Here is a 25,650-nt window from a genome sequence, read left to right on the forward strand (position 1 = left end):
CAATCGAATGAAATTGTATTAATTATTTGTACTGTTGGCAACACTGCAACTTTAATAAGTGACAGACCATTTTGTAGAATTTTGTGGGTTTTTCTGTGGGCAATACCGACGCCAAAAAAATTCGTGAATTTAAAAATAAAAACTTGTACGTGCTAAAGTTTTTTAAGACGTAATGTCACTACCAAGCAATTACAAACAAATTGCTGTTGGTGCGCCTGCAGGACCGCCAACCCCAGCACCTAGTAGCGGCTCTGGAAGTAGTCGCTCGCGTTCTTCGGGTGCTGGTGGAGGTTCAGATCGAAATAAAGATACTACACCAATTTTTACTCATAGTAACTATGGCAATCCCGCTTTTACTCCTCAGAAGGCGGGCAAATCTTCCAGTTCGAAGAATCAGTCTGAGTCTCGTACGCCTAAACCACCAAAGCCTCCAGAGAAGCCTGTGCTGCCATACATGAGATACTCGAAACGTATTTGGGATAGTGTTAAGGCACAATATCCCGACTTAAAATTATGGGAACTAGGGAAGAAGATTGGTGCAATGTGGAAACAGCTAACAGAATCCGAAAAGCAGGAATTTATTGATGAGTATGAGGCCGATAAAGTTGAATACGAAAAAGCATTAAAAACGTACCACAACTCACCGGCATACCTAACATTTCTCGCTGCTAAGAGCAAAGTTAAAACAGATTCCGATATACATGAGACACCATCTCGATCCAGTGGTAAAAGTCAACAGGAACGAAGGATTGATATACAACCTGCAGAAGACGAAGACGACCAGGATGAGGGATACTCATTCAAGCATGTGGCATATGCCCGCTATTTGCGCAACCATCGGCTTATCAACGAAATATTCTCTGATGCGGTAGTACCGGATGTACGTTCCGTGGTAACTACTCAACGTATGCAAGTATTGAAACGTCAAGTAAGTTCACTTACTATGCATCAAACGAAACTTGAAGCTGAGCTACAACAAATGGAAGAAAAATTTGAGGCCAAAAAACAACGTATGGTAGAATCCAGTGAGGCGTTCCAGGAAGAATTAAAGCGTCACTGCAAACCTGCAGTAGATGAGGACACATTCCAGAAAATGGTAGTAAAAATATACGAGGAAATTAAGCGAGAACGTCAGCGTGTTGATGAACATCCTCCTGGTGGTATTTCTGCTGCGGCTATACCGCATGCGGTGAGCACGTCCAATGAAGATAAAATCGTTTCTCCAACTGTGCAGTCTGGCACTGGTGTTTTGCCATCCTCAGGTAAGTTTAATGACGCATATTAAAACAAATTCGTTCTATTATTTTATCCATATTAAATTTTTTACATTCCAAAATTTTAGTTAAAAAAGATTCAGATATGGCACTCCCAAGTACACAAACACTTCAAACTCCAAGAGATGCGAATGAGTGTGGCAGTAAAACAGAGCCAGAGCCGATGGACATTGAACCAACGCCAAAACCATCAGCACCGTTACCGTCTAGACCAGAGCTACAGAAATCTGTTGGTAAAATGGGAGGGGAATTAATAAAAGAGGCAAATAACAAATCACCAACTTCGTCGAATATAAAATCTGGACAACCCGGTAAAGTACCAACACCAACACCTACACCTACACCACCCCCACAAACGGGTCCAGCAGAAATTGTTGCTGCAAACCATCCTCTTTCATCTGCAGCTGTATCAAATCCACCATCTCAGATAAGTGTACCACCAACACAAACACCACCACCACAAGCTGCAAATCAACAACCGCCCCAACCGCAATCTGCTCAGCAGCCACCGCCAACCCAACCAGTTCCACCAACAATGCCAATGCACCCACATCATCCTCCTCCAACACATACACACCTACCCCCTCATTTACCTCCACATCAATCCATGTCAGCTATGCCCCCTCATGGTGGTTATGGCAGTTACGCTGCCCCAACCGGGCCTACTCGTTCACCATACTATCAGCCGCAGTATGGAGCACATCCTGCTCAGCCATACGGACAATATGCTCCTTATCCACACTATCAACAACCTTACGGTCCACCCCCCGGCTCACATTATATAAATGCTCGTCCACCACCACAGCACAACGGTTCGCCTGTTCATTATCCGGAGCATGGTGGACCTGTGTCAGCACAACCACAACAGCCCCACGATGTTTATGGTCAACAACCACCTCATAATCCAGTTTTACCACAACAGCAACCTATAACTGGTACAGTCCCACCTTCAGCTGCTGCAGGATCGGGTAACGCAAGTGGATCAACTCCACCTTCTGGCGTTGGTACTACGGGATCTGATGTTGCCAAAAGTGAGATTGAAAAGAAAGATACTGGCGCTGAGTAAATGAGGATAATCTTTGCATGATTAGAAGTTTTATACAATTTTCTCAAACTATTTGCCCATTTTATACTTATGCATAAATACAGAATTTTAGATTGTCTCTAAATGTATTAATATATTCAGCAATAAAGCTGCCGAAAGTAAATATAATATGTATTAATTATTACTTGTTGGGGAAGATTACTTGATGTTGGACCCTTTGGGCTGGAAGTATTTAATTTTACCACACGTTGATTGCATCGCGTTGGGTATAAAATAAAATCGAATAACCATATAAATTAAAGTAAGTCTGGCAAGGCTAGATTTTGCCGGCCCTTTTGTTTTAAGCTTCTACCAACGTCATTTTGCTTTTTGCCAAAAGTGCGAGCGCAACACGAGCGACATACCTTCATTCATTCTTCCTATTTTTGTTGAATTTTCATTTCGAAAGTTTTATAATTTCATTAATATTCGCAATTGTAAAAAGCGTTTAAGAATTAAATAATAAAGTGATGTAAATACAAGTATTAGCTTCGCTATTGGTAGATAAAAAGTGAAAAAATTGCAAGAAAACTCAAAAAAGTGAAAAGTAACCGCCTTTGCCGATTCCACGCCATTCGTTCGTTATTGCAAACGAACGACTCGTCATTTGTGGCCTTTTGCGTTTTTGTTCTTCTGTTTACGGCTTATACGCCGCTCGTCCATTTACGCAGTGTCAAAGACTATCGGAATTTTTTTATTTGTCGAGTTGTTTCTGAACAAATTGCTTTAATATCAACGGGGTTTCCTGAAGGATTAATTAATCAGGTAAGTAGCACAAGCTTCATAGTGGTAAATACTAATGGACTTCATTTGTTACGTGACAATGAAAATGTTGAGATGCCAAATTACCGGCAAATTGAATTGTCATTGTGTTCTTGAAACTGCATTTTCTTTTGTAAGCGCCTCCAAATGAGTCATTGGGTTGGACGCGGAAAGCAAGAAAAGTGCAAAGTGTACAATTTACTATGTTAACAAGGCGAAATTTGTATGAAATGAAATGAAACAATAATGTATTCCAACGGGGCACATCTGCGTGTTCATATAATTACTGCAATAAACTACGAAAAACCCGAATCATCCAAACTTGAAAACATGGAACTAAATTATTTATTAGTTCGTGTGATTTTATGATATGAATCCCGCTGATCCAAGCCAGTCCAGAAACCTAACCTCACTTAGTATTTATTTTATCCTTTATCTAGTCTTCGGAAGTGGGTATATTGATTATTATACCATATTCATAATACGTTAATAGTTTATTATGTGCTTAATATGCGTCAAATGTTTTGTTTGCATTCAATGCATGTATCGATGCATATGTGTGACAATGATTCTCAACGACCTTTATTTTCCCGCTCCAATCTCTGTTGACGTTCTTGTTCGTTTGTAATCCTCTCCACCTTTTGTGGTGAAATACAACGGTCTTAAGGTTTTAATTTAGTTTTCGTCGATCATTAGGAAGAAAGTAAAATACATTTTTTCTTGTCTATTATAAAGCCCTTTTGTATCAAAAAAGTTACAAATTCATTTAAATAGATTATTTCGGTGTTACTTTTAGACAATACTAATTTTATCTAAATTTTATGAGCTATGGTGAATATACATGCATAGAATCCAATTCTGACTACTGAAAGATGAATCTCGGTGCATTCATCTGGTAAATGCATACGCCAACAAGAAAGTTGGGGCGTTAAATTTGTGAAAAAGTAGTTTTCAAACGAAACAGTGGAATGCTAAAATAAACACAAAGCAGAAGATTATTCATTCACTTCAAATATTAAACAAAATTATGTATGTACACATGTACATACATATGTATATATACAAATTTGTGGATGCTGCCCTTTGCTCTGACCACCTGTAGGACCGAAATGTCTCGTTGGTTATAGTTGGCATTCATTTTACTTTGTTAATCTACTGTTCATTGTTATTTTATATTTTCATCTCTTTCGCATTATTATTATTAAAAACTGTGTTTTCTATTTACTTACGTTGTTGACGGCGTAGAGGGAGCCCAAACAGGCTCGAGTTATTTTGTTTGCAATGAGATAAAATCTGTTGTGATGAGGCCCACTAAAACCTCAGGTGTATATATTGCAGCATTTATGTATAAATTGTCAAGACTGTTTTCAATGGGAATGGTGCCAAGGGAAGAGCAATAAATCTGCTACTTATAATTGCTTTAATTTTATTTATTTATGTTTATACTTTTTTTTTGCATCCAGAGTATTAAGTTCTTGCTATTCCTACTTTTTGAACACTTATTGCCGGCTTCGGTTGCTATAGTGCGCTTCCCTTTCCCGCATCAAAATATATTGAAACCAGTTTTGCACGATCTCTGTCTGGTTGCTTGTATTTTTGTTTTTGAAGCTGTGAAGTATATGTATGTGTATACATATGTATGTACATAAAAGTGGGAATGTGTATATCTTTCGAGCTTTTTGGGTGTCTCCACACAATACATAGCATACTTATATCTATGTACAAATGTGTGGTTTTATATTTGGAACCTATATTCCTGTGTGTGTGGGATTCACTTTGTGCAAATGCAGGTAAAAACTAATATTACTTACTGTTATTCGTAGAATTCAGAACCAACACACTTTTAATTCGGAATAATGAAGCCAAACGTCTCAGGTTTTTTTTAAACATTATTTTATTTGAACTTATGATATCATGCTACGCATAAAGTACATGTACATATGTACATGCATACATTATTATCTTGCAATTATTGACAGCATCTTCGAATACATGTTTGTATAGCCATGAATCTACATACATACTTAAGTAGGTATATAATTGAAGTTCATTATGAACCGGTGACATACTCAAGCCACCTGAACCTTCAGTTCTTTTTTATAAATAAAATATAATTACACAATGTTCTCGTGGATATACAATTTATATGCACATCAACATGTTGTTAAGCGCTAGAGACGATTAGAGAAGAGAAACTTTTAATATAAGAAATAAAATTTCAATGGTCTGTAATGGTTTTGTAGCATAACGCTTTACATAAGATGCTGATTGTACTACAATATATTTATACTCTAAAAATGCTTAATGTAATGTAATAATGCAGATGATGTATTCAGTATAAATTATTTCTGTATTTAAGCAAAAAGAGAGGAATTTAAAGAGTTTACTGAGATAGATATTATGAAAATGGACGTAGAACTGTGCTGATAATTCACTGGTGATCGTTTGGTACAATTACAAGCACCGACAAGATCACCTGAGAATGCGCATTGTATTATTCTCAACTACGTTTGTAACACCACCTTCTTCACGACTACTGAAAACTTTCCACTACAGCCACATACATTTACAGATGGGCGCGTGTATGTGCGAATATCTACGCTTGTGTATCTGTAGATAAATATGAAGCTTGCTTTTCGTTGCCTTAGCATTTCGGTTAAGGACAGATGAACGAACCAACATACAAAACAAAAACCACGCAAACACACACTGCAAAGAAAAGCTACCACATAGCATACCTATAGACGGAATACCAGCTCATTTAATAGCTTGAAGCTCGGTTGGGGCTGGGTCGTTAATATTCACACATGCTCATACACAAACATTTGCGCGTATGTGTGTGTGTCTACAAGTGTATGTAGTTTGTGCGAGATTTTAAGCTCCGAGTATGACTTAAAGCGGTTGGAGCGCGCTAAAGCCACATATGTTGAAGGAGAAGTGAATAACAACGCATCCACCGTTGATAGCTCATTGTGTGCTCAATTCACTGAGTTGCCATCAGCTCCTCGCTCGTGGTGGTATCAAATTGCCACGGCTGTCTGTTTCTGTAAGCGATTGTGTAAATGAGAGTGTTGTAGCTTTGACGTTCTACATACTGCTCTCTTTGAAGCACTCGCTTGTTTCCATTAGTTTTCCAAATCGTCATCATTTTGCATTTGACTTTCGTTTCGAGCAGTTTGTTGTGCATCGAGTTTGTGTTCACGTTTTTTCCGTTCGCCGCTGTTTTCCACACAAGTGCAATTATTTCTTTTATTGCTATTGTGTGCTTGTGTGCGTATAGTATTGTTGTGTGAGTGCTTGCTTTAAGTTTTATTTAACTCATGACAATTGTTAAAATATTATTGTCGTGGTCAAAATTATTCGCATGGAATGTGGTAGTGGTGACTTCCTTCCTCCTTTGTCAAATGGCGATAATTTAAATATTTTTTGTGTCGTTAATTTGAATTTTTTTGTATTTCGCTTTGTGAAGTTCATTCTTCGAAAGTTGTCGTGGCGTGTCGTTGCAATCACTTGTTGAGAAAGTGAAAAACAAAAAAAAAAAAGCAGAAGCGAGTAAGGTCGGCGTGGTTGGTTGCCGCGAAAAAGTATTTTGTAATTTCCAGCAGTGGGCAACGACAGCAATAGATGAGGCAGTGTGGCATTGACTTCTGGGACTTGTCTGCGTACTGATAGTGTATATTTGGCCTGTCTTCGACCCGAGAAGAGTGCCTTTTTAAGTCATACTGTTGCTGTTTGCTGCCGTGCTTAATCATATTTTAGCATACTTGCAAATGTTATTAATTTTTTTAAATTTTTTAGCAGTTTGTTAAAAAATGGAAAAATGCAATTGTTTCTTCCCGTCACCATTTTTAATCGTGAAATGCCTAGTTAAGCTTATTGCTAACCGGAACTCGCTACATTGTTGCAAGTGGCTAAATTAAAGTTAAAATGTGGAAATAAATGGACATAAAAAATTATAAATGCCGTGACCAACAAAGTCGCGTTAAAATAACGGGACGCTCTGATATTTCCCGGTAAAACAGGGTTATTTGTATATACTTTGGTGTCTGGTGAACTGAGTTTTTTTTTTCAATAAAACAAGGGAAAAAATGAAGTGTGTCATAGTTAAATATAAGCCTATTGAAAATCAAAAGCATAATTAGATTTTTTTAGTTTGCAGTAATTGAAATATGTTTGCTACTGTAAGTGCAGCATATCCTTGATTAAAAATTGTGGAAAACACCATTGAAAGCTCCTGTGATATTAACGAAAAATAATAAAAGCTTCACATCAAAATCATAGCAGTTAGCGCTTTAACTTGTAAGTATTACTTCCATACATTTACCATTTATAGATTACACAATATCCTCACACGGATTTGTTGGCCAATGCGTTTCGTAAAGATGTCCTTTGGGGTTAAGACACGGCAACATCTTTAGCAAATTTGTACCTATGATACTATGATTAGGATCGTTAGGCTGCGGAGGATAACGAGAAGCATTCCGCTAACTGCGAATGCATTACATTTTCTTTAAAATATCTGTCTGCTAATGTCTCATATTTGTAAAATACATAACTTATAAACCAAACTTTCGGATGGTTTTGGTTCGATCACAAAAAAGAAGTAAAAGGTGCACGGTGCACTGTCAATACTTCTGGTAGCAAATGCTAGTCTTAGTTCAATATTATATTTCATTCCTTATTATCCTATCATTATTTCATCCATAGAGTTTCTCTCTTCGGCTAGAGAGCGACCATCTAAACCGTTTCGCCGTTTCGATGGAACCCTTGCCACGACCCTTCGCAACTTCGATTTTAATTAAATTTGTATTTTTTTTTTGTAACTTAAACTCATTTAATAACATCTGGAACAAATATTGTTTTCAGTGTTTTTAAACAATACACGTGCTGCTAGCTTTTCTTCAATATTAGCTCAACCTAATTAGGCAAAAAATCAGGTTGAAATAATTTATAATTTTTCCTTAGGCGTATATGTATGTGTACATACAGTGTTGGAAACAATAGTAGAAACAATCCGGTTGCGTTCGTTGTCTTTAATTATTTCTTAAAGAATTAAACTAATATTCAGTTAAATTTTCTTTTTTTACACAGAAGGAGTATAAGAAACTAGATTTTTTTTTAAATTTCTGTTAACAGAATATTATAAAAATAAATTTAATTTTTGCGCTTTGAAAAAATACTGGAAACCAAACGCTTAAAATAAAGTAACACTGGACTAAAATTATTTTATTAAAATACATATTTAATTAATATTTAGTGAGGCATTCTTTATTTTTTAAAAGCCGACGAGGCATCGAATTGGATGTGGTAGCATCACCTTCTCCAGCATATTAACTCAGTCGGGAGCACACATTTTTTCTTTTGCCTAGAATATCCGATTAACTCCCAAGGCGAGAAAGTGTACCCATAGCATGATTCTCCATATTTAACAGTATGGTGTGTTGAGGATCCTAGGTAGTATTTTTTTTTGGCGTCTTACATATATTTTTTCATCAGATCCGAAGAAATTACGTTTAGTTTCATCAGACCATAGTACGTTATTCCAATTTTTACGGGTTATGTGTCGTTTTGCGAAAGACGGTCTTTTAATGATATTTTTTTGCTTAGAAGTGGAACTTTCCTAGCTGAACGTACCTTTAAGTCCTTTTCAATTAGTCTATTTCGTATTGTCCGACTGCAAAACAAAAAATAAAAAAGGAGATGACGTTATCAGTGGTCTATGTGATATCGGTTTTATGTTTATCATTTTCGTACATAATTAACAATTTGGTTTTAAGTACACAAGTGGATATTGTTTGTATTATTTTTTACAATAGTGTAGCACATGTTATGTACAAAGCACATGCATGTAGTATTTATATTCATATTTTCCAAAACTCAGTACAAGTGCATATTGAGCTCATACATATGTACATGCTACATCTGTGTGTATGTATGTACACACGTATTCAAGCGATGTTGTCAAGGTTCACCGGGTTTTATGCGCTGCGTCGCACCAAATATCTTATCTGCATTTTGGTATTTATTGTGTCCATGAGGTGGACAATGAAGGGGGTGGGACTGTCGGTTCTGGTATGTGGCTGCTTTAGCGATGTCGCAAGATTCGAAAAATAGCTCTTGGCGCATTGTTAGCTTTGGCAATTCCTTCAGTGACTTTTGGACGCTGGTTTATTACCTACATATACATACATATGTTTCTTTTATTTTAGAATTTTATTTGAACCACTTCAATAGTTTTTCTCCATGGAGCCACCTTCTTCAAAACTACTGCTCCGTTCTACCGATTCGTGAATGTTTGCTGTGTGATATTGTGGCCACTTCGTGTTAATGCGTTTTATTACAACCTCACGTCATTTTTTTTTGTTGTTTCTCTTATGCCGCCAGCTTCATATTCATCACAGTTGCCTGGTCGTGGCCTATCAACACAGTTGAAATTTTGTAGATAATTAAAAAGAATTTCAAGTTATTTTCCTAAAAGTGCGCTGATTACGATACACCGGTACTGCTCTTTATAATATGATAATGACTGTGTCATGTCTGATTGGGTGCTCAAACATTTAACGATGAAGTCACGTAATTGCTCTTCAGTTTAATTGAAAATTTACATGCTTTGGAAAACGCTCCTGGTGGACAAATCGGCACTTTCGATATAAAAATAGTCGTTTATTGAATTAAGTATAGTTACACAAACGATAATTATTACATTAGTTAATAAAATACGGTAGATTCTTTTTCTGATGTAAATAAAGTTTAGAATTTAATTTTATTTTGGAAAGTAGAATTGCTTTTCAGAAACAATCTTTTTAAATTTATTAAATATATTTATTTTTTTATTTTCTTATTTAAAACTTTTTAGTCAAAAAATGGTTGCCATTTTCCGATCATTCGAATACGTCAAACAGAAACCAGTTCGGAACTAGTTATTGTGGCATTAGTTCGGACTTACGAATATACATTCATATATGCACATATTTGTAGCGCTTGTGTGCATTGAATTTTTTAATGCGTTTGCCTTCCTCTCCACGGCGTCGTCTTATATTTCTAGCTTCGGAATCGACTACAGCCTCATTTTTGTGCATGTGTTAGTGCACCCACCGCAAGCGCGCGGGCAGTGCCATTGATACGCTCGCATATCGTGTATCTGCGGCAGTGGCAGCGCCGCTATTTCCTGCTATCTTAAATTCATTGTTATCGTCGCAAAGGCTTTGCCTTTTTTGCTTTTGCTGCATTATAACTGCCTTTATTTATAACGTCAACAGTGCTACCATTAGCACAACCGCCACCAACACAAATGCAGCAAAAGTAATACACTGATATGCTTACCGACGCATACATATGTACATACATATTAACCAAACAAGCAGAGCTGGAAACAGCATAAGCGAGTCGTCTCGGAATTTATGAAAAAAATTTACTTTTCAGTCAGCGGAAAACTTGCTTACGTGTATGATAGACGCTTGCTCTATCGCTTAACTCGCTTAATCGCTCGGTGTTTGTTCGAAGCAGTTACTATTTCGGTATAGCGGTGCTGGTGAATTTCACCTATTTTCTCAGCTTAGAACAGTTACTGCCAACTGTAAACAGTCGGAACGAAGAAGAGAGTCTCTTGTGGTTGGTAGAATTACATAGAAACATGACGAACATATGTATATACTTGTACAACATTTAGAAAATTAAGTTTTTGTGATCAAAGTATTGTATATTATTAGGGCGTCGTCGCCGAAAGCACATGCAACAAAAACAAGAATATCTTAGATTCATGGAATATGATATAGCATTATCTAAAAAAAAATTAAGTTATTATAAAAATGTTTTCTTCATTACGCAATAACAACGTTATACAAAAACGAACTGTTCGTTTTAAGCGTCAAGCATACATTTGCAGCTCGGCATTGACCGTGTAACACTTGCTGAAATGAGCAACATAAATATTTTTGTCTTTGTTAATTGTAACTTTTGAATGTTCGCTCATGCGCTGCTTTGGCTTTTCAATGTTATATAAATATATACATTTGATAACACATACATACATATGTATATAATATGTGTGGACACAGCGGTTTTTAAACACTGTCGTTGCTTTAATCCGGAAAATCTTGAAGATCAAGAAATACTACATTGGCATGTAACAACGAAAAGTTTAACTTTGAAGCTTCGAAAATAAAAGCTAAAAAAAAACAAAACATTACTGTAAAGTTTAACTTCAAAATATGTGAAATTTCGCCACAGTGGTCGCTGGGGCTACGCGCCGTGTGCATGTGCGCTTAAACACGCGCATGTGCAAGTCCGGGTCGGTGTGCCAAGAACTTTGCGCTTCATAAGCTGCAACAAAAAACACACAACTTCATAAAGTCTTTCAGCTGTCGCTAGTTGGCGGTATATACCCGTTTTCGCTTTGAGCATAAGTTGACAGTATCTATGTATGTATATAATAACCAGCCGCCTAATGCTTTGCTTGACGTTTTTCTAAGCTTCTTTGCATGCAAACATTCACATTCATATGCATATAAGTATGTAAGCCGACAAATGTATAGCACCACAAGTCTTAGATTGTCTTCAGACAGCTGTCATGCCGCTACTGCTTTAATGCCAGAACGCAAGCTCTGATTCTGGAAGGTCTGTCATGCGCCCTGCCAGAATTTTGGAAAATATTAACGATTGTTGTTAATTTCACATAATTTGTTTTAAAATCATCCGCTAACAATATTGTATTTAAAAACAAAAAAAATGACAAAATGCTAGTCGCTAGCTGGAGACTTGCAGTCATCTTCCACGGCTGACAACTGGTTTTATGCCAGGCGTTGAAGCCACCTTTCACTTGAACGTATTCTGGCCATTTATGACCTACTAATTTTGGAATACACGTTTTACTGCACCTTTCGCTACTGGTATACATACATATATGGTATGTACATATGTATGTGCACACAAGTGCTGTTGTTGTTAATGTTCTTAAGGCGACGCATATATATGTCAACAGCATTAATCTCGTGTGTGCATACCATATATGCATGTATGCGATATTCTTGTTGAGATCGCAATTTTTATCCTGATTCTAAAGACACAAACAGTCACCGACGCAAAACTGTGGACCGAATCAGCTGATACGACCTATCTTATGAGAGCGCAACGTAAATGATCAGTCACCACCGCTTCTACCGTCCGCTGCATAAAGCGCCATGATTATGGCCATGTAATTTAGGAAATTACATTGATTTTGCTCTTGGCAATAAATACATAGAGCAACAAATGTCTATTTTTGGTTTCATATGCATCAGCGTTTTCCGCGTGCACGTACTGAGCACAATGAGCGCGAGTCCACACAATTCACGGCTTGTGAAATTCAAATGCAATTGGCGAACTGCTTTTTGATACTCGAAAGTGGGTCTCCGTCATCACACGCGTCGGCAAGTGTGGCGCTCATATGGAAGCGTTGAACTTTGACACAAATAACATTATGGTTTTCTCAAAACTTGCATGGTAATAAATACATGTATGTTCTTTTAATTGTTATATAATATGTATGTGCATCGAATTGTATTTGGTGTGTTTTTTACGCTATGAATTTCTTTATTTTCATTCTTGCGATCTTTTAAGTGCGTTTAGTTAACCTTTGACACATGTTCACGGACGTGCAGACTCTTAAGAGTTTCTCTTGGCATGAAATCTCCATTTTTTTCTATTCTTCCATGTGTTTTCAAACGCGGCTGAAATGAATACCTAATTATGTTTGCTGCACTAATATTTTTGTGAAGTACCCAAAAATACTTTAAATATGAGAGTAAACAGCATTACAAGAGCATTGCTTTTGCAAATTAATTGTCTATTTTGTATAACGATAGTGTTTTTAGCAGAAGTGCAATTAAAAATAAAATTATTATTATATTTTGACTCTATCTGATAATTATGTCACAGGATGCTTGTGATGTTTTCGTAATATCAATTACCTAACGCGACCTACAAGCTTTGTGTTAAAAAGCAAACCAAATTCGCATTACCAAAAATAACCCTTGATATACTTTCTAGAAATACAAGGGGAAATTGCTAAACCAATCCAATTTACCTAAACTTGTTCCCGTAATACTAAAGTATACATGTCTGACATACATACATCACGTTTTCCACATGACTTTGATCACGTGTTTGCAAGTTTAATTAAATGTGGAAATCTGGTGTGTTACATCCTTTTCCTGCAGTTCAACTTCCACGAAATATCCGGTTTCGGTTTAAATTAACCTGTAGAGCAAAAAACATGAGGTCGGACGCGATCGTTACAAATTTAAGCGACTTAATCTATGTACATAGGTACATACATATGTATGTATTTATGAAATTTTTTTACTGGAATTGTTTTGAAAACCGCAGCAACGTTTTTGTTGGTTTTAAAGCACTTAATCTAATGTTTTTGCAAAAAAAAGGTCAAACTTAATTATGTTCCATTTATTGGAACCTATTTTTAGTAATAACGTACTAACTAGCACTAAAATACAAAAATATTATATTACAACAGGCGACTATTTGTTGTTCTATTCCAAAAATACGGCAATCGACATGTTTTTACTGTTGTGCACTAATTACTTTTTTATAATTATTAAATTTGCTCAAAACATCTGCTGCGATAATTAGTACAGCACATGAGCTTAGAGAAACAGTAGTTTAATTAGCAACAGCAAAGTGCAAAAAGTCTAGAGACCATATTACGAGTATAATTGAAAATAAAAAGGCGTCTGCTTTTGTTATCCAAAATATTGAAATTATTATAAGCTTGCATTGCGTTGGAAAGTGGTAATATTTTGACTTTAAACTAATTAAGCGCTGCAATGAAAATGCCTCAACGACGATTTTCTCGCTTAACGATAATGCCAGCAATGATAATAAACGTGTTGTGGATTATTAAAAAAAAAGTATGCCGCTTTTTAATTGAAAAGCCACTGCTTTGTGCTACGCTACGCGCTGAAATAACCGCAATTGTTCGAAAACCAGCTTCGTCAATGAAGCTTGAGCGTGCAATTCAACTGTCATAAGTGTGCGTGTGACTGTGTATATATAGACACTCTGGCATTTTATTAAACACACTTTGCCGATCGTTAGACGTTTCGTATTCAATTTTGAAATAATTAAATGGTATATGTATGCCAACAGCAGCAGCAGCATCACCTTGCTTGTATACGACATGGCATTTCTAATTGCTATCGTCAAGTTGATTTGATGCCTCGATCGGTTGTATTCGCACAACAGACGCACTCACACATTCGTAGACATATAAAATTTACATAAAATGATAAAAACAACAACAGAGAATATGAATTTATACATTATACTATGTATATATATGCATACACTCCGCGTCACTTGAATAGCACAACTAAACATTTTTTAATTTTTATACTCTAGCAACATGTTGCTACAGTGTATAATAGTTTTGTTAAGCTAACGGTTGTTTGAATCACCCAAAACTAATCGAGTTAGATATATCTAATGTAATACATAATGATCAGGATGAAGAGACGAGTTGAAATCCGGGTGACTGTCTGTCCGTCCGAGCAAGCTGTAACTTTAGTAAAAATTGAGAATTGAAACATGGTAAACGTGTTCCTTGGCAAAAAAGTAAGGACGAGTAGGTAGAATCGGACCACTGCCACGCCCACAAAACGCCATTAAACGAAAACATATAAAGTGCCATAAGTAAGCCATAAATTAAGATACAGAATTCAAGTTTGGCACAACGAATCTGATTAAGAAGGGACACTTGTAGTTTGAAAATCTTTAGAATGTAAGCGTGCCCACGCTCCCTAATAAGTTTATTGTTTATATCTTCCAAACCAATAAAGCTATATCACCCAAATTTGCACAGCACAAACTTTTTCAACCCTTCTTACGATAGTGTGAAAATAGGTAAAAACTACTAAAAGTGCGATAAATCAATAATTAAATGCGTCAGAGATATTAAATTTTACATCCAGAAAGAAGCGAGAAGACTTTATAGAAGCCGGTGTCAAAAGTGGCACCGCCCATATCTGGGGACCTGCTCGACCGCTTTCACTCGAAATCGCTACATAACATTCTTCTGACATGCCTATGTTACAGTGCGAAAATTCATAATCCAGTACATAATACATGAATTAATATACCTTATGACCAAAAATTGTCCAAATCTAATATAATCTAATTGGATTGTTGGACTAAGCACTGGGGTAGGCTTTTTACCTATCGATCAATGTGTTAGGTATACTAAAAATGAAATTTGGAGAGAATAATTTCCTGATAATAGTATGTCTGAATGTCACAAATGGGTTGAATGGAATCAATACTTCCCTTAGCCGCCATATACCTAATATAAAGATTTTCGAACTTCATTCACGATTTTGAAATGTCGGGCTGAGTTTACTCCATATATATGTTTAAATTTATATATTTATCAAATTGTTTGAAAATAAGTTCTCTAGAATAGCTGAGCCCTTCCATTTCTATTCCCCCAATGATTTTAGTACAATTTTCGCTAACAGCAAGTAAAATATAGTAATAAAACTAAGTCTCTGACCGTCAATATAATTTAATATTATACCAAATTTGATTGTAATCCATTCACCGTTCCATTCGTCGAACAATGAAATTGAACTTTTTCGCTACAGTTCCTAATATAAAGTTTTGCCAACGCCTGAAAGTATTTCCCCGACTTTGATCCTTGTAAGCTGCAAGAGTATGAAATGTTCGGTTACACCCGAACTTAGCGTTTCCTTACTTGTTTGTTTTCAAATATTTACGTCTTATAATAAATGATTTGTAGTCACGAGTTTTTTTTAGAGACGCAATACTGCAGGTAATACTACAAAATCTAGATATTTTTGTATATAAACAAATAAAATACTATAAAAATTTACCCCGACTAAAAAAATTCCCTAAAAATATTGACTCCTTTAAAAAGTATTTAAACGGCGTTTCGTTTAAGCTTGTATATCCGATCCGTAATAAGACGAAATTAAGTGTTCAAAATCCTCTCATTCTGAATGCGACGATTCTTGCTATTTTGAATGAACCTTTCGGCTGTGATGCATAAATTTTGAACGATTTTAGATCGAACCATTATAAGTGCCAGAATTATGCAATTGATCCTTTTAGTGCACGAATTTTGGTATATAAAAACAGAGAATAATTAAACCAGCCAATATCAGTAATTAAACTGTTGTTGTTAGCGTTCTATCCAAGTGACGCGGAGTATATGGGGTCATAAAAAGCAATAAACCTATACCTGTGCATGTACATAAGTACATAAATACTTTGATGAGGCCAATTTTTTTAACACCGTCTAAAGTTCAAGGCATGAAATAAAGTTCGACTTGCACTTGTACTACAAACACTGTTGTGCTCTCATGGAGCAGTTTGTGGAAGGTGATTTATTGTGAAGCACCCAATCCCAGCCCGTTTTCGCTCGAAATTGCTGCGTTTATTATATTATTTATAGAAATTCTAAGACTAATTCATTTCGCTTGAAAATAGGACCCTTGAGTACGGGCAGAACATATAAATACATAGTTCAATTACTCTTTGTTCACATAATTTTAGCTACTTTGTTGTATTATATATTGAATCGATAACGCATTGCGTTTGTTGGCGAATACAACTGTCGACTCAACCGGTGAGCAATAGAGCGCTGCTGCCAGCTCAGCTTTTGGCATTTGAACGAAATTCTTGCTGTTTTAGTCATCGCCACTTCAAGTTTTCATGTTTTGTAACCAAGTGGCAGAGCTACTTACACACAAAAGTAAGCGTTCCAAATGTGAAGTCATCGCTACTTTTTAATATTATATAATATAATGGCGACACGGCGCAACGTGATTTCAGATTATTGAAAGGAATGTTAATATTTTTCAAATTCATTCCAAATTTTCTACAAAATTATGTCACAAAATGAAGTTGATAACGCTTAGCGACTGCAGTAAGCAGCTGAAATCTATCCCCCGCGTCTTTTTGTACGTATGTGTGTGAACCCCCCCGCTGTACCTTTAAAACCTATTCGTGTTAACAAAAACTGGTTACGTGCAAAATCATTGATTCGCGGTATCACATGCTTTTGACACTGTTGTTGCTTCTGTCTCGGCTTGCTGCCGCTAATGAAATGAGCGAACAGGCCAGACTGAGCGATATGCCATTTATTGTATAATTTGCGAATAGCTTTGCCATTATTCAGGTCGCTAAAAGACAAAAAGTTTTGCGTTAATTGAGAAAACATTAAAAAATGTGGTAACGAAGATTTAACGAATTTCATGAATGAATTTAATAAATGTTTGTGATATCTTTATGACGTCGTTTAGGGAGGAGACAATCGTAATTTTTGCAGAAAAATCAAGTCTACAATTTCAATTGTTTTCATATTATTTATTAATTTTTACTTGTACAGTTTTATTGTTTATGCACACCCACACACACACACATATATATATATAAACATATGTATGTTTGTTCAAATAGCATGAATATCTATTTTGTCCCCTACAAAATAATCACTTACGCTATTAGTTTAGTAGATTTCGGTGAAGATGCGATACACGTAGCCCGCGAAAATTCAAAATTCGCGATACTTTTTGAACAAACCTCGTATTTGGCCACAAACAACACATTAAAGGTGCCGCAGCCACCGTATTCGCCAGACCTGGCTTCCCGTGTGTCTTTTATGTTACCAAAACTGAAGAGGCCCTTGAAAGTACGACCCGATTGAGGAGATAAAAACTGCATCGAAAGGAGAAGCTGAACAAGATCTCAAAAAAGACTATTTTAAGTGCTTTGAGGATTAAAAAAAACGCTGGCCTTGGGTGATTGAAGGGGACAAAATAGATATTCATGAATACCATAAATAAACACTTTCTTAAAAAATACAAAATTCGCGTTAAAAAACCTCGTATGTACATATATTTATTTAAAGGCCATGTTTTTCATATCCGATTGAATATTATTGCCGTTGCTAATTTGTCTAATTTCTTTTGGCTTCACTTTCATCCCAATATTTTGTCACGTAGTCGAATTATGTGATTTGCAATTTAGCCAACACGCGATGCTATTACGAATTTGGCAGCTTAACACACAGTTCATTTACTTTACAATCGCCTTATAGGAAATTTTGATTGGACTTAAAAATACTCGTACATGTGTGTGTGATTCACCTACTAATGTACATACCCAATATGTGTTTTCGCACAATTTTTTAAATTAAATTAACACCCAAGACCTCCCTAATATTTGTGTTTATATTGTCTCCTCATGCGTGGCTTCAATGTTATCACAACCTAGAAGGTTTTTTCATAAAACATTTGTCGAAAGATAGTTTTGAAAATTATGTTATGCAGCACCTGAGCCAAATGTACTAAGACCTATGAAAAGCCGTTCAGATATTTTGACTTAACATGTGTATGTAGATATAATCAGTATATACCATACATGTGTCGCGAACTAGTTTAGCCGATTTCAATTAGGTAAACATGAAAATGACGATGAAAACAAATGCTCAGAAAAGAAACCAAAGAAGAAGTTATAATGTAAACGCGGCAAGATGAAGTTTAACATGGTCATATGATTGAAATCAATCATTACTTCTAACTGGAAATGTAAGTGTGTTCGCTCCGCACAACCAGTTTGTATTTCATCTGTCGATGAGTTGATTTCAGGCATTATCGTAGGCATACATACCATACATACATATATGATAGTTACAGGTGGTCATATATGTACATATATATATAAAAGTTTGAATAATTATTTTTTCAAAAACTTGTGCAATATTTTCTTGATTTTATTGGCTAGTTATGAACTTGGATGCACATCTACCATTTTATTAACTCAGCAATATATATGAATTAAGATTAGTTTGAGCTCGATTATACCGAAATATAATTTTCGATAAAATCGTTTTTATAATCTCGAGAATGGCGTTATTATTGTCTTGCCGCGGAGAATTTTTTTGTTCAATTACAACTGTTTCAAAAAAAACGTCGTGAAATGTTCACCAAAATTTGCATGTTGTTGTAACAACGTCTGCCAATTTACGATTTTCACTTTATTTGTGTTTTCTCTGTCCAATACCTAGTTAATGGTCTTAGTTCAGACACGTATTTTTTTTTTTTGTTTTTTTTTTTTTTAATGATCCTGTCAGAAATTCTGCTGTCAACGCGGAAGCATCTTTTCCGAAGGACTGTCGGAAATTACGACGTAATGACCGATTTTTAAATATTTTTTCATTAAAATTTCACAAAATCTTTAAATATTTATGTATTTTCGAAATAATAAAAAGTTCGAATAAAATATTAAATTTTTTATATGAAAAAAAATTATAGAAAATAGGGCGTTTTTTGCTCGACGAAACCCATTTAACCCCTTAATATATATAAACCTCGACATTAATAAAAACTCTCTTCGCTTGTTTAAACTGCTACAAAACCGCATTTGATTTGTTTTGAGGGATAGATGAAAAGATCACAAACCGAGAGGTTCCCTGCTGAACAAAAAGCCGCTGATTATTGACATTATTAAAGGGTTTTTAGACTTTACCGCAAAATGAAATCATGTAAAATAAAAATAAACAGTTATAAAGTACACACATACATACATACCGCGAGTACACATTTAAATGGGTATGTCTGTAACACAGTCCAATGTCAGTCATTCATGCGGAAAGACATGAAAAAGCAATTGTTTTTGCTTGCCAATTTTTTCTGCTGACATTTTGCTAAATTATGTGGTACATACTCACATGTACTTATGTCTGTATGTAAATGCATATATATCGTATCTGTGTGCAGTTTTATGCAAACACGTTGTTTTCTCTTTCGCTTTAAAATCCAAACACATTTTTTTGTCTGTATGTATTATACGAGTATTTACTGCTGAAATTTGTTTGTTTGCTGTTTTTTTTAGCAATTTAATTTTTACCTCATTTGCCCACGTACTGAATACGGCAACACTGTAATTGCTGTTGATTTCATGCGATTTATGTATGTATATGTATATCGTAGTGATTTCATAATTTCAATTTTTGTTTTAATACATACATGCATATATGTACATATGTATGTATGTATGTATACAATGGCACGAATTGGGACTCTGAAAACCCGAATAAATAAATGATTTCTGGAATTGTTTTTAGAGAAACTCAAGACAGGCTACCAGTAACAGATTTCACCTCACGATCACCTAGTGGTTCCTGACTAGAACGACGTTTTTTGATCGTTATTTTTCAGCAGATTATTTACATTATATAAGGTTGATCTAGTTTTCCATATTCCTAAATTTACTGAAGGAGTTCATTTCGAATAACTGTGTAAAAATACTGTTAACCTAGTATAGAGCATTCAACTCAATTCAATGTCGAAATTTCTCCTTCGCTACCTCTTTTGGTTCTGATATTCGCTTTGGGCCAACGATAGGCTTGACTGATTTTCACTTTTATTTTCAATTTAAACAATAAATTACTATTGTATTTTCCCCCCGTAAATGAAATTGCTTGCAGCCCACTAGTTGCGCTAGAATTACAATCGCATGTACATATGTATCTGCCACATTCACTTTTTACCATGCTGTTGCCAACATTTTGTTATGCTTAAGAGAACGCATGCATATCTGTTCGTCCGTCCGTCAGTGCGTGGTCATGATTTTATCAGCAGCTACAATATCGCTTTATTGGCACGATCGTCAGCAACGCTGGCACGCACAAAAGTGTGCGTAAAAAGACAAATAGAAATTAATAATTTCTAAAGTAAAAGAGTGAGATAGCGAATTAATGAACGCTGATGAAGCGCTTTGCTTTGTTGAGACAAGTCAGAAAATTGCCTTTTGACGATATCTCGATTGTTTATCTTAGCATTAAGTAATTATAAATGTGTGTATGTATGTAAGTGTGTGTCTTGTTTTGACGCATTTGTCTTCTTTGCTTTCTTTGGCTATTTACTTTTATGGTTGACTTTTGTTTCTGCGGTGCCCGTCTTTTCTTCTTCGTTAGCTCGAAGAGAGTGGCTTTTTCATATCTCTTTATTCGATTGCGTCCACACTTACCCGTCGTCACCACCCAAAATTGTGTTTTTTCACTACCTGGGGAACATTTTGCAATGATTTCGCACTGAAAGTGTGCCGAAAGGTGACTCACACGGAATCATCGCTTTTGAGAACGAGGATATTTTTAAACAATGAATTCATGTGTTTTTTATTTTTTGTTTTAAGGTGTAATTAAATTTACTCATTCAATTAACCTTTTAATTGCTCTTTCCGAAAAACTCGCCTGTGTGTCTGTCCCGCCAATTGTCACTCGGCGGCACACCTATTTGATATCTGTTTAAATTAGGTGAATGCTCCTCAAATTGTCAGCAAAAAAATTTCAATGCCATCGCTTTTCCTTCAGCGATTCAATTCCAGTCAACAGGTGTATGGCCCACGCCTGTTTTTTCATATATTACATATGTATATGTATGTACATACATATGTATGCTAGTCTTTTGAATAGAAAAAGTGCTGTTGGTCCGAGTAGCAATTGTTTTTATATGTAAATAAATGATATTCAATTGTTTTAACAAATCCATTAAAGCACTTATCGCACACATGAAATTCGTTTGTTATTTACATACAATTTAGGTTCTATATTTATTTAGGTTGGCAAAGACTGATTATACTCTCGCAACCTGTTGCTACAGAGTATAATAGTTTTGTTCACCTAACGGTTGTTTGTATCATCTAAAACTAATCGAGTTAGATATAGGGTTATGTATATATAAATGATCAGGATGAAGAGACGAGTTGAAATCCGGGTGACTGTCTGTCCGTCCGTCCGTCCGTCCGTGCAAGCTCTAACTTGAGTAAAAATTGAGATATCTTTATGAAACTTGGTAGACATGTTTCTTGATACCGTGAGACGGTTGGTATTACAGATGGGCGTAATCGGACCACTGCCACGCCCACAAAACGCCATTATTCAAAAACAAATAAATTGCCATAGCTAAGCTCCACAACAAGATACAAGACTCTTATATGGTATACAGGATCACAATAGGGAGGGGCATCTGCAGTTAAAATTTTTTTTTAAAGTGGGCGTGGTCCCGCCCTAATAGGTTTAATGTGCATATCTCCTAAACCGCTAATGCAATAATAACAAAATTCACTGGAAGCAAATGTTCTTAGAACCTCTACCTACAGTGTGAAAATGGGTGAAATCGGGTGGCAACTCCGCCCACTCCCCATATAACGGTACTGTTAAAAACTACTAAAAGCGCGATAAATCAAGCACTAAACACGCCAGACACATTAAATTTTATCTCTGGGATGGTATGAGATGACTTTATAGGAACCGTGTTCAAAATTATACAGTGGGCGTGGCACAGCCCACTTTTAGGTGAAAACCCATATCTTGCCTATAGTTGACCTTCTATCACTCAATCCACAAAGAAATCTCAAACGAGTATACTATTTGACTTTGCGAGAGTATAAAATGTTCGGTTACATCCGAACTTAGCTCTTCCTTACTTGTTTAATATAAAGTTTTGCTAGCACCTGAAGGAAATTCCCGGGCTTTGATTCTTGCAAGTGGCACGAGTATAAAATGTTCGGTTACACCCGAACTTAGGTCTTCCTTACTTGTTTTTTAATAATTCTTGTCAGAGATTAGATATAGTTATCAACTACCCAAATTGTCTCTTCTTTCGCGTTATTTTTATATTTTTTGGGACCAGGTTGGTTCACCTATCGAATTATAGGTGTTCCATCTGCTGCATGACATGTTAGATAAGTGGTTCACAGAGTTACCTCTGTAGCGCCCATCAGTAACCAACGTGATGTTTTCAACAGCATTTTCAAAAACAAAATGGGCCAGCATAGTAACTACCACTATCACAAACCCATGGGGTAAAATACACTATATGAATCACCTCCACCACATTTCATATAGAGACAGTATAAAGAAAGATGTTTTAATATCAAATTAGTGGGGATATTCAAATAAAGCCAGAGTTCTGTTTACTAAAGGTGTATTTTTTAGCAATGCTCAGTAGTTATCAAAAAAATATATTTTAACGTGTTACCTCACCTGATTTTTAGCTGTTTGTGTACGTTTATATATCAGCACAATTTTGCATAAGCTTTTTTGATAAGATTATTATTGTATTTTTGGTTAAATTGATAGGATTGCCATACAGGAATTTTGCTGGTATTCTACAAATACCGTCGCCCATTATATTTTTTTAATGGTATTAGAAGTGATCTTAGTATAAAATCATAGGGCTATAGTTGTTTGTTGCGCAATTGATTTGATCATTAGTAAACGGTATTAGGAGTAAATTATGCCAAAGTGTTTTGAAATTGTGATATATTGCCTCGAGTTAAGCACAGGAGATTTAACGGTATAGATTCACTTTGTTTATTATCAGGAATGTCGAAATGATTAACTGTTGCTTTTGTTATTTGATTTTCTGTAACTGTGAGCTGAAGGGGTAAAATTTTCTTAATTAGCCGATATGATCATTGCGAGAACATATTTGCTTTTTGAACATACATATGTGTATAAATATACTTCGCAGAAATGACCAAAGTCCCAAAGGTACGGAGAATCGCTCGTATGAAGTCCGAATAATATAAAAACCCGGAAAAAATGAGATATCATCGTAACAATTACCCAAAATTAAGTTTAAACGCTAATTTAATTTTGGGTCTCCTCTCGATTTCTTATCTGTAATTGTTTATCGTATCATGAATGTATATGTTTGTATATAGCTATTTACTGCTTATTGGCTATTCTAGGGCGACTCTTGGTAACAGACGAAACAAGAATTTTTGCTTTTATATTTACTATATACTCGTATGTACATACGTTAGCATTTAAAATTGAGTAAATGGCCAAGGCCTATCATAAACGATCGTTAAAATTATATACCTTACTTCTACGATAAATGTATTGTATTAATTAAGTTACCTAATAGACGATTTATTATTGGGCATATTTACTAACCATATGATAAGTAGCAAACGTCCCCAAATGGGCGTCATAAACATTTTCTTGATTTGATAATCTTTGATCAAGGTTATTTGAAAACCTTTTTATGACAAAATATATTTACAATATTGTCCAATTTAATAATAATAATAAGCCGCGTGTACCCCGGAGAATGGTTGACCAAGCATATTTTTGTTGTTTAATTTGCTTCTCGACATTTTTTCCAAAGCAACCGCATTTTCGTTGTGTTAAACTTTTATGTGACCGCCTTAGTGCCATCCTACAAATGGATATCTAATAATTCTTAATCCGTCCACATTAAATTTGGTTTATATTTATTGAAAAAAATTTGAAAATCCCAGAAATATTGAAAATGTATTTATTTGTTCTGCAAGTACAAACAATTTATTGGAAGTCAACAAAGTGCTTGTCTATTGTATTCTCTTATCCTAGTCATAAGCGGAAATCTCTACTAACGGTAGCAATTACTTAATTTTACCAGTTTCTCACGTTCTAAGCTCGATTTGTTAAAACAATTAGTGGGATAATGTCAAAAACATGTCGAATCGGGGAAGTGTGAAAAAACGCTAATGATTCCAGTTGAGAATTAAGTCACGGCTTGTGCACACATTGCCGTTCGGCTACTGCCAGTATTTTTTTGGAATATGTCTATAACACGACGGTAATCGAACATACTGACAGACGTCTATTAGATATTTTATGTTTGATAAAAAGTATACATCACCTCTATTATTTATTAGGTCGGTATATTATTTGTGACCTCGCTTTTTCCAACAGTTTTATGGTTGCCAATTATTCAAAATGAGTTCCTAATTAGTTGCGTTAAAGATTTTTGATAATTATTCGCTTCTCACTATTTCTTCGTTCCAATTGAATGATGATTTTTCAACATTTTTCTTTGTCGTTGTAATTACCCAATATTGGAAAACAACTTGAAAGCCTCTCTAGAATATCTGCTCAAAGCTTCACATGCGATTAATTTTTTCTTTGGTCTGCAAGTTTTTTATGCAATGTTGTAATATAAATAAACCGTTATTCGTTATAGTTGCCAACATTTATTCCCATTCTGTTTTGTGTTTATTTGCAGTTGTTGTTTTTACTTCGCTGTCGAAATTAGTAGCCACATTATTCAAAATTAAAAAACAAAACAGGAAAACAAATGAGTGGGCGCAATTCGCTGCTGACCGTGACGGTCCATTTATTCATACTTTTGTAAATAGTTCGAACAAGTATCCAAAGCATCAACTCGCACAGCACTCGCAATTCCAATGCCTCTCTTACCCGCTGATAATACATTTAGCTTCTCGTGACATTCAAATCCATCCATCGTGGACATGAAGTTCGTTACAATTTCAAATGTTTCTCATTTTTAATATCCCCGCCCCAAGCATTATATCTTACTTAATTTTTTATGGTGCAATATTTTTCTAATTTTTCGCTGTGTTAATTGGGGTTCGCTCGGCAACATAGCACTGCTATGTACTTGCGTGTTCTGTGTGTGTTTGTGTAGAGGAAGTGGGGATCATGCTGTCTGCACTACCATCGTG

General features: G+C 35.5%; 2 protein-coding genes across 3 annotated transcripts in view; both read left to right on the top strand.

Moving 5' to 3' along the window:
- Positions 1-47: 47 nt before the first annotated feature.
- Bap111 (Brahma associated protein 111kD) lies at positions 48-2,487 on the top strand. Its single transcript, XM_014246944.3, has 2 exons — positions 48-1,262; positions 1,343-2,487. Exons 1-2 carry the CDS (start codon positions 173-175, stop codon positions 2,338-2,340), a joined length of 2,088 nt encoding a protein of 695 aa, XP_014102419.2. The 5' UTR covers positions 48-172; the 3' UTR covers positions 2,341-2,487.
- Positions 2,488-6,260: 3,773 nt separating this feature from the next.
- Positions 6,261-25,650, top strand: part of Moe (moesin) — a 35,603-nt gene continuing 16,213 nt past the window's right edge. Inside the window, exons 1-2 of one of the 2 annotated variants that reach the window (XM_070109373.1) lie at positions 6,261-6,409; positions 7,273-7,419. The gene's annotated coding sequence lies outside the window, so the exon portion shown is untranslated. The remainder of the gene's footprint in view (positions 6,410-7,272; positions 7,420-25,650) is intronic. The other variant, XM_014246938.3, reaches the window with a different exon arrangement.

The sequence above is a fragment of the Bactrocera oleae genome, chromosome 5 (genome assembly GCF_042242935.1).
Source record: "Bactrocera oleae isolate idBacOlea1 chromosome 5, idBacOlea1, whole genome shotgun sequence".
In the NCBI taxonomy this organism is placed as follows: domain Eukaryota; kingdom Metazoa; phylum Arthropoda; class Insecta; order Diptera; family Tephritidae; genus Bactrocera; species Bactrocera oleae.

Bases quoted from the DNA above. Each gene is read 5' to 3' on its own strand.
- Bap111 (XM_014246944.3), top strand. From the start codon at position 173: ATGTCACTACCAAGCAATTACAAACAAATTGCTGTTGGTGCGCCTGCA. The intron at 1,263-1,342 runs GTAAGTTTAATG...CCAAAATTTTAG, and splicing joins TGGTGTTTTGCCATCCTCAG to TTAAAAAAGATTCAGATATG.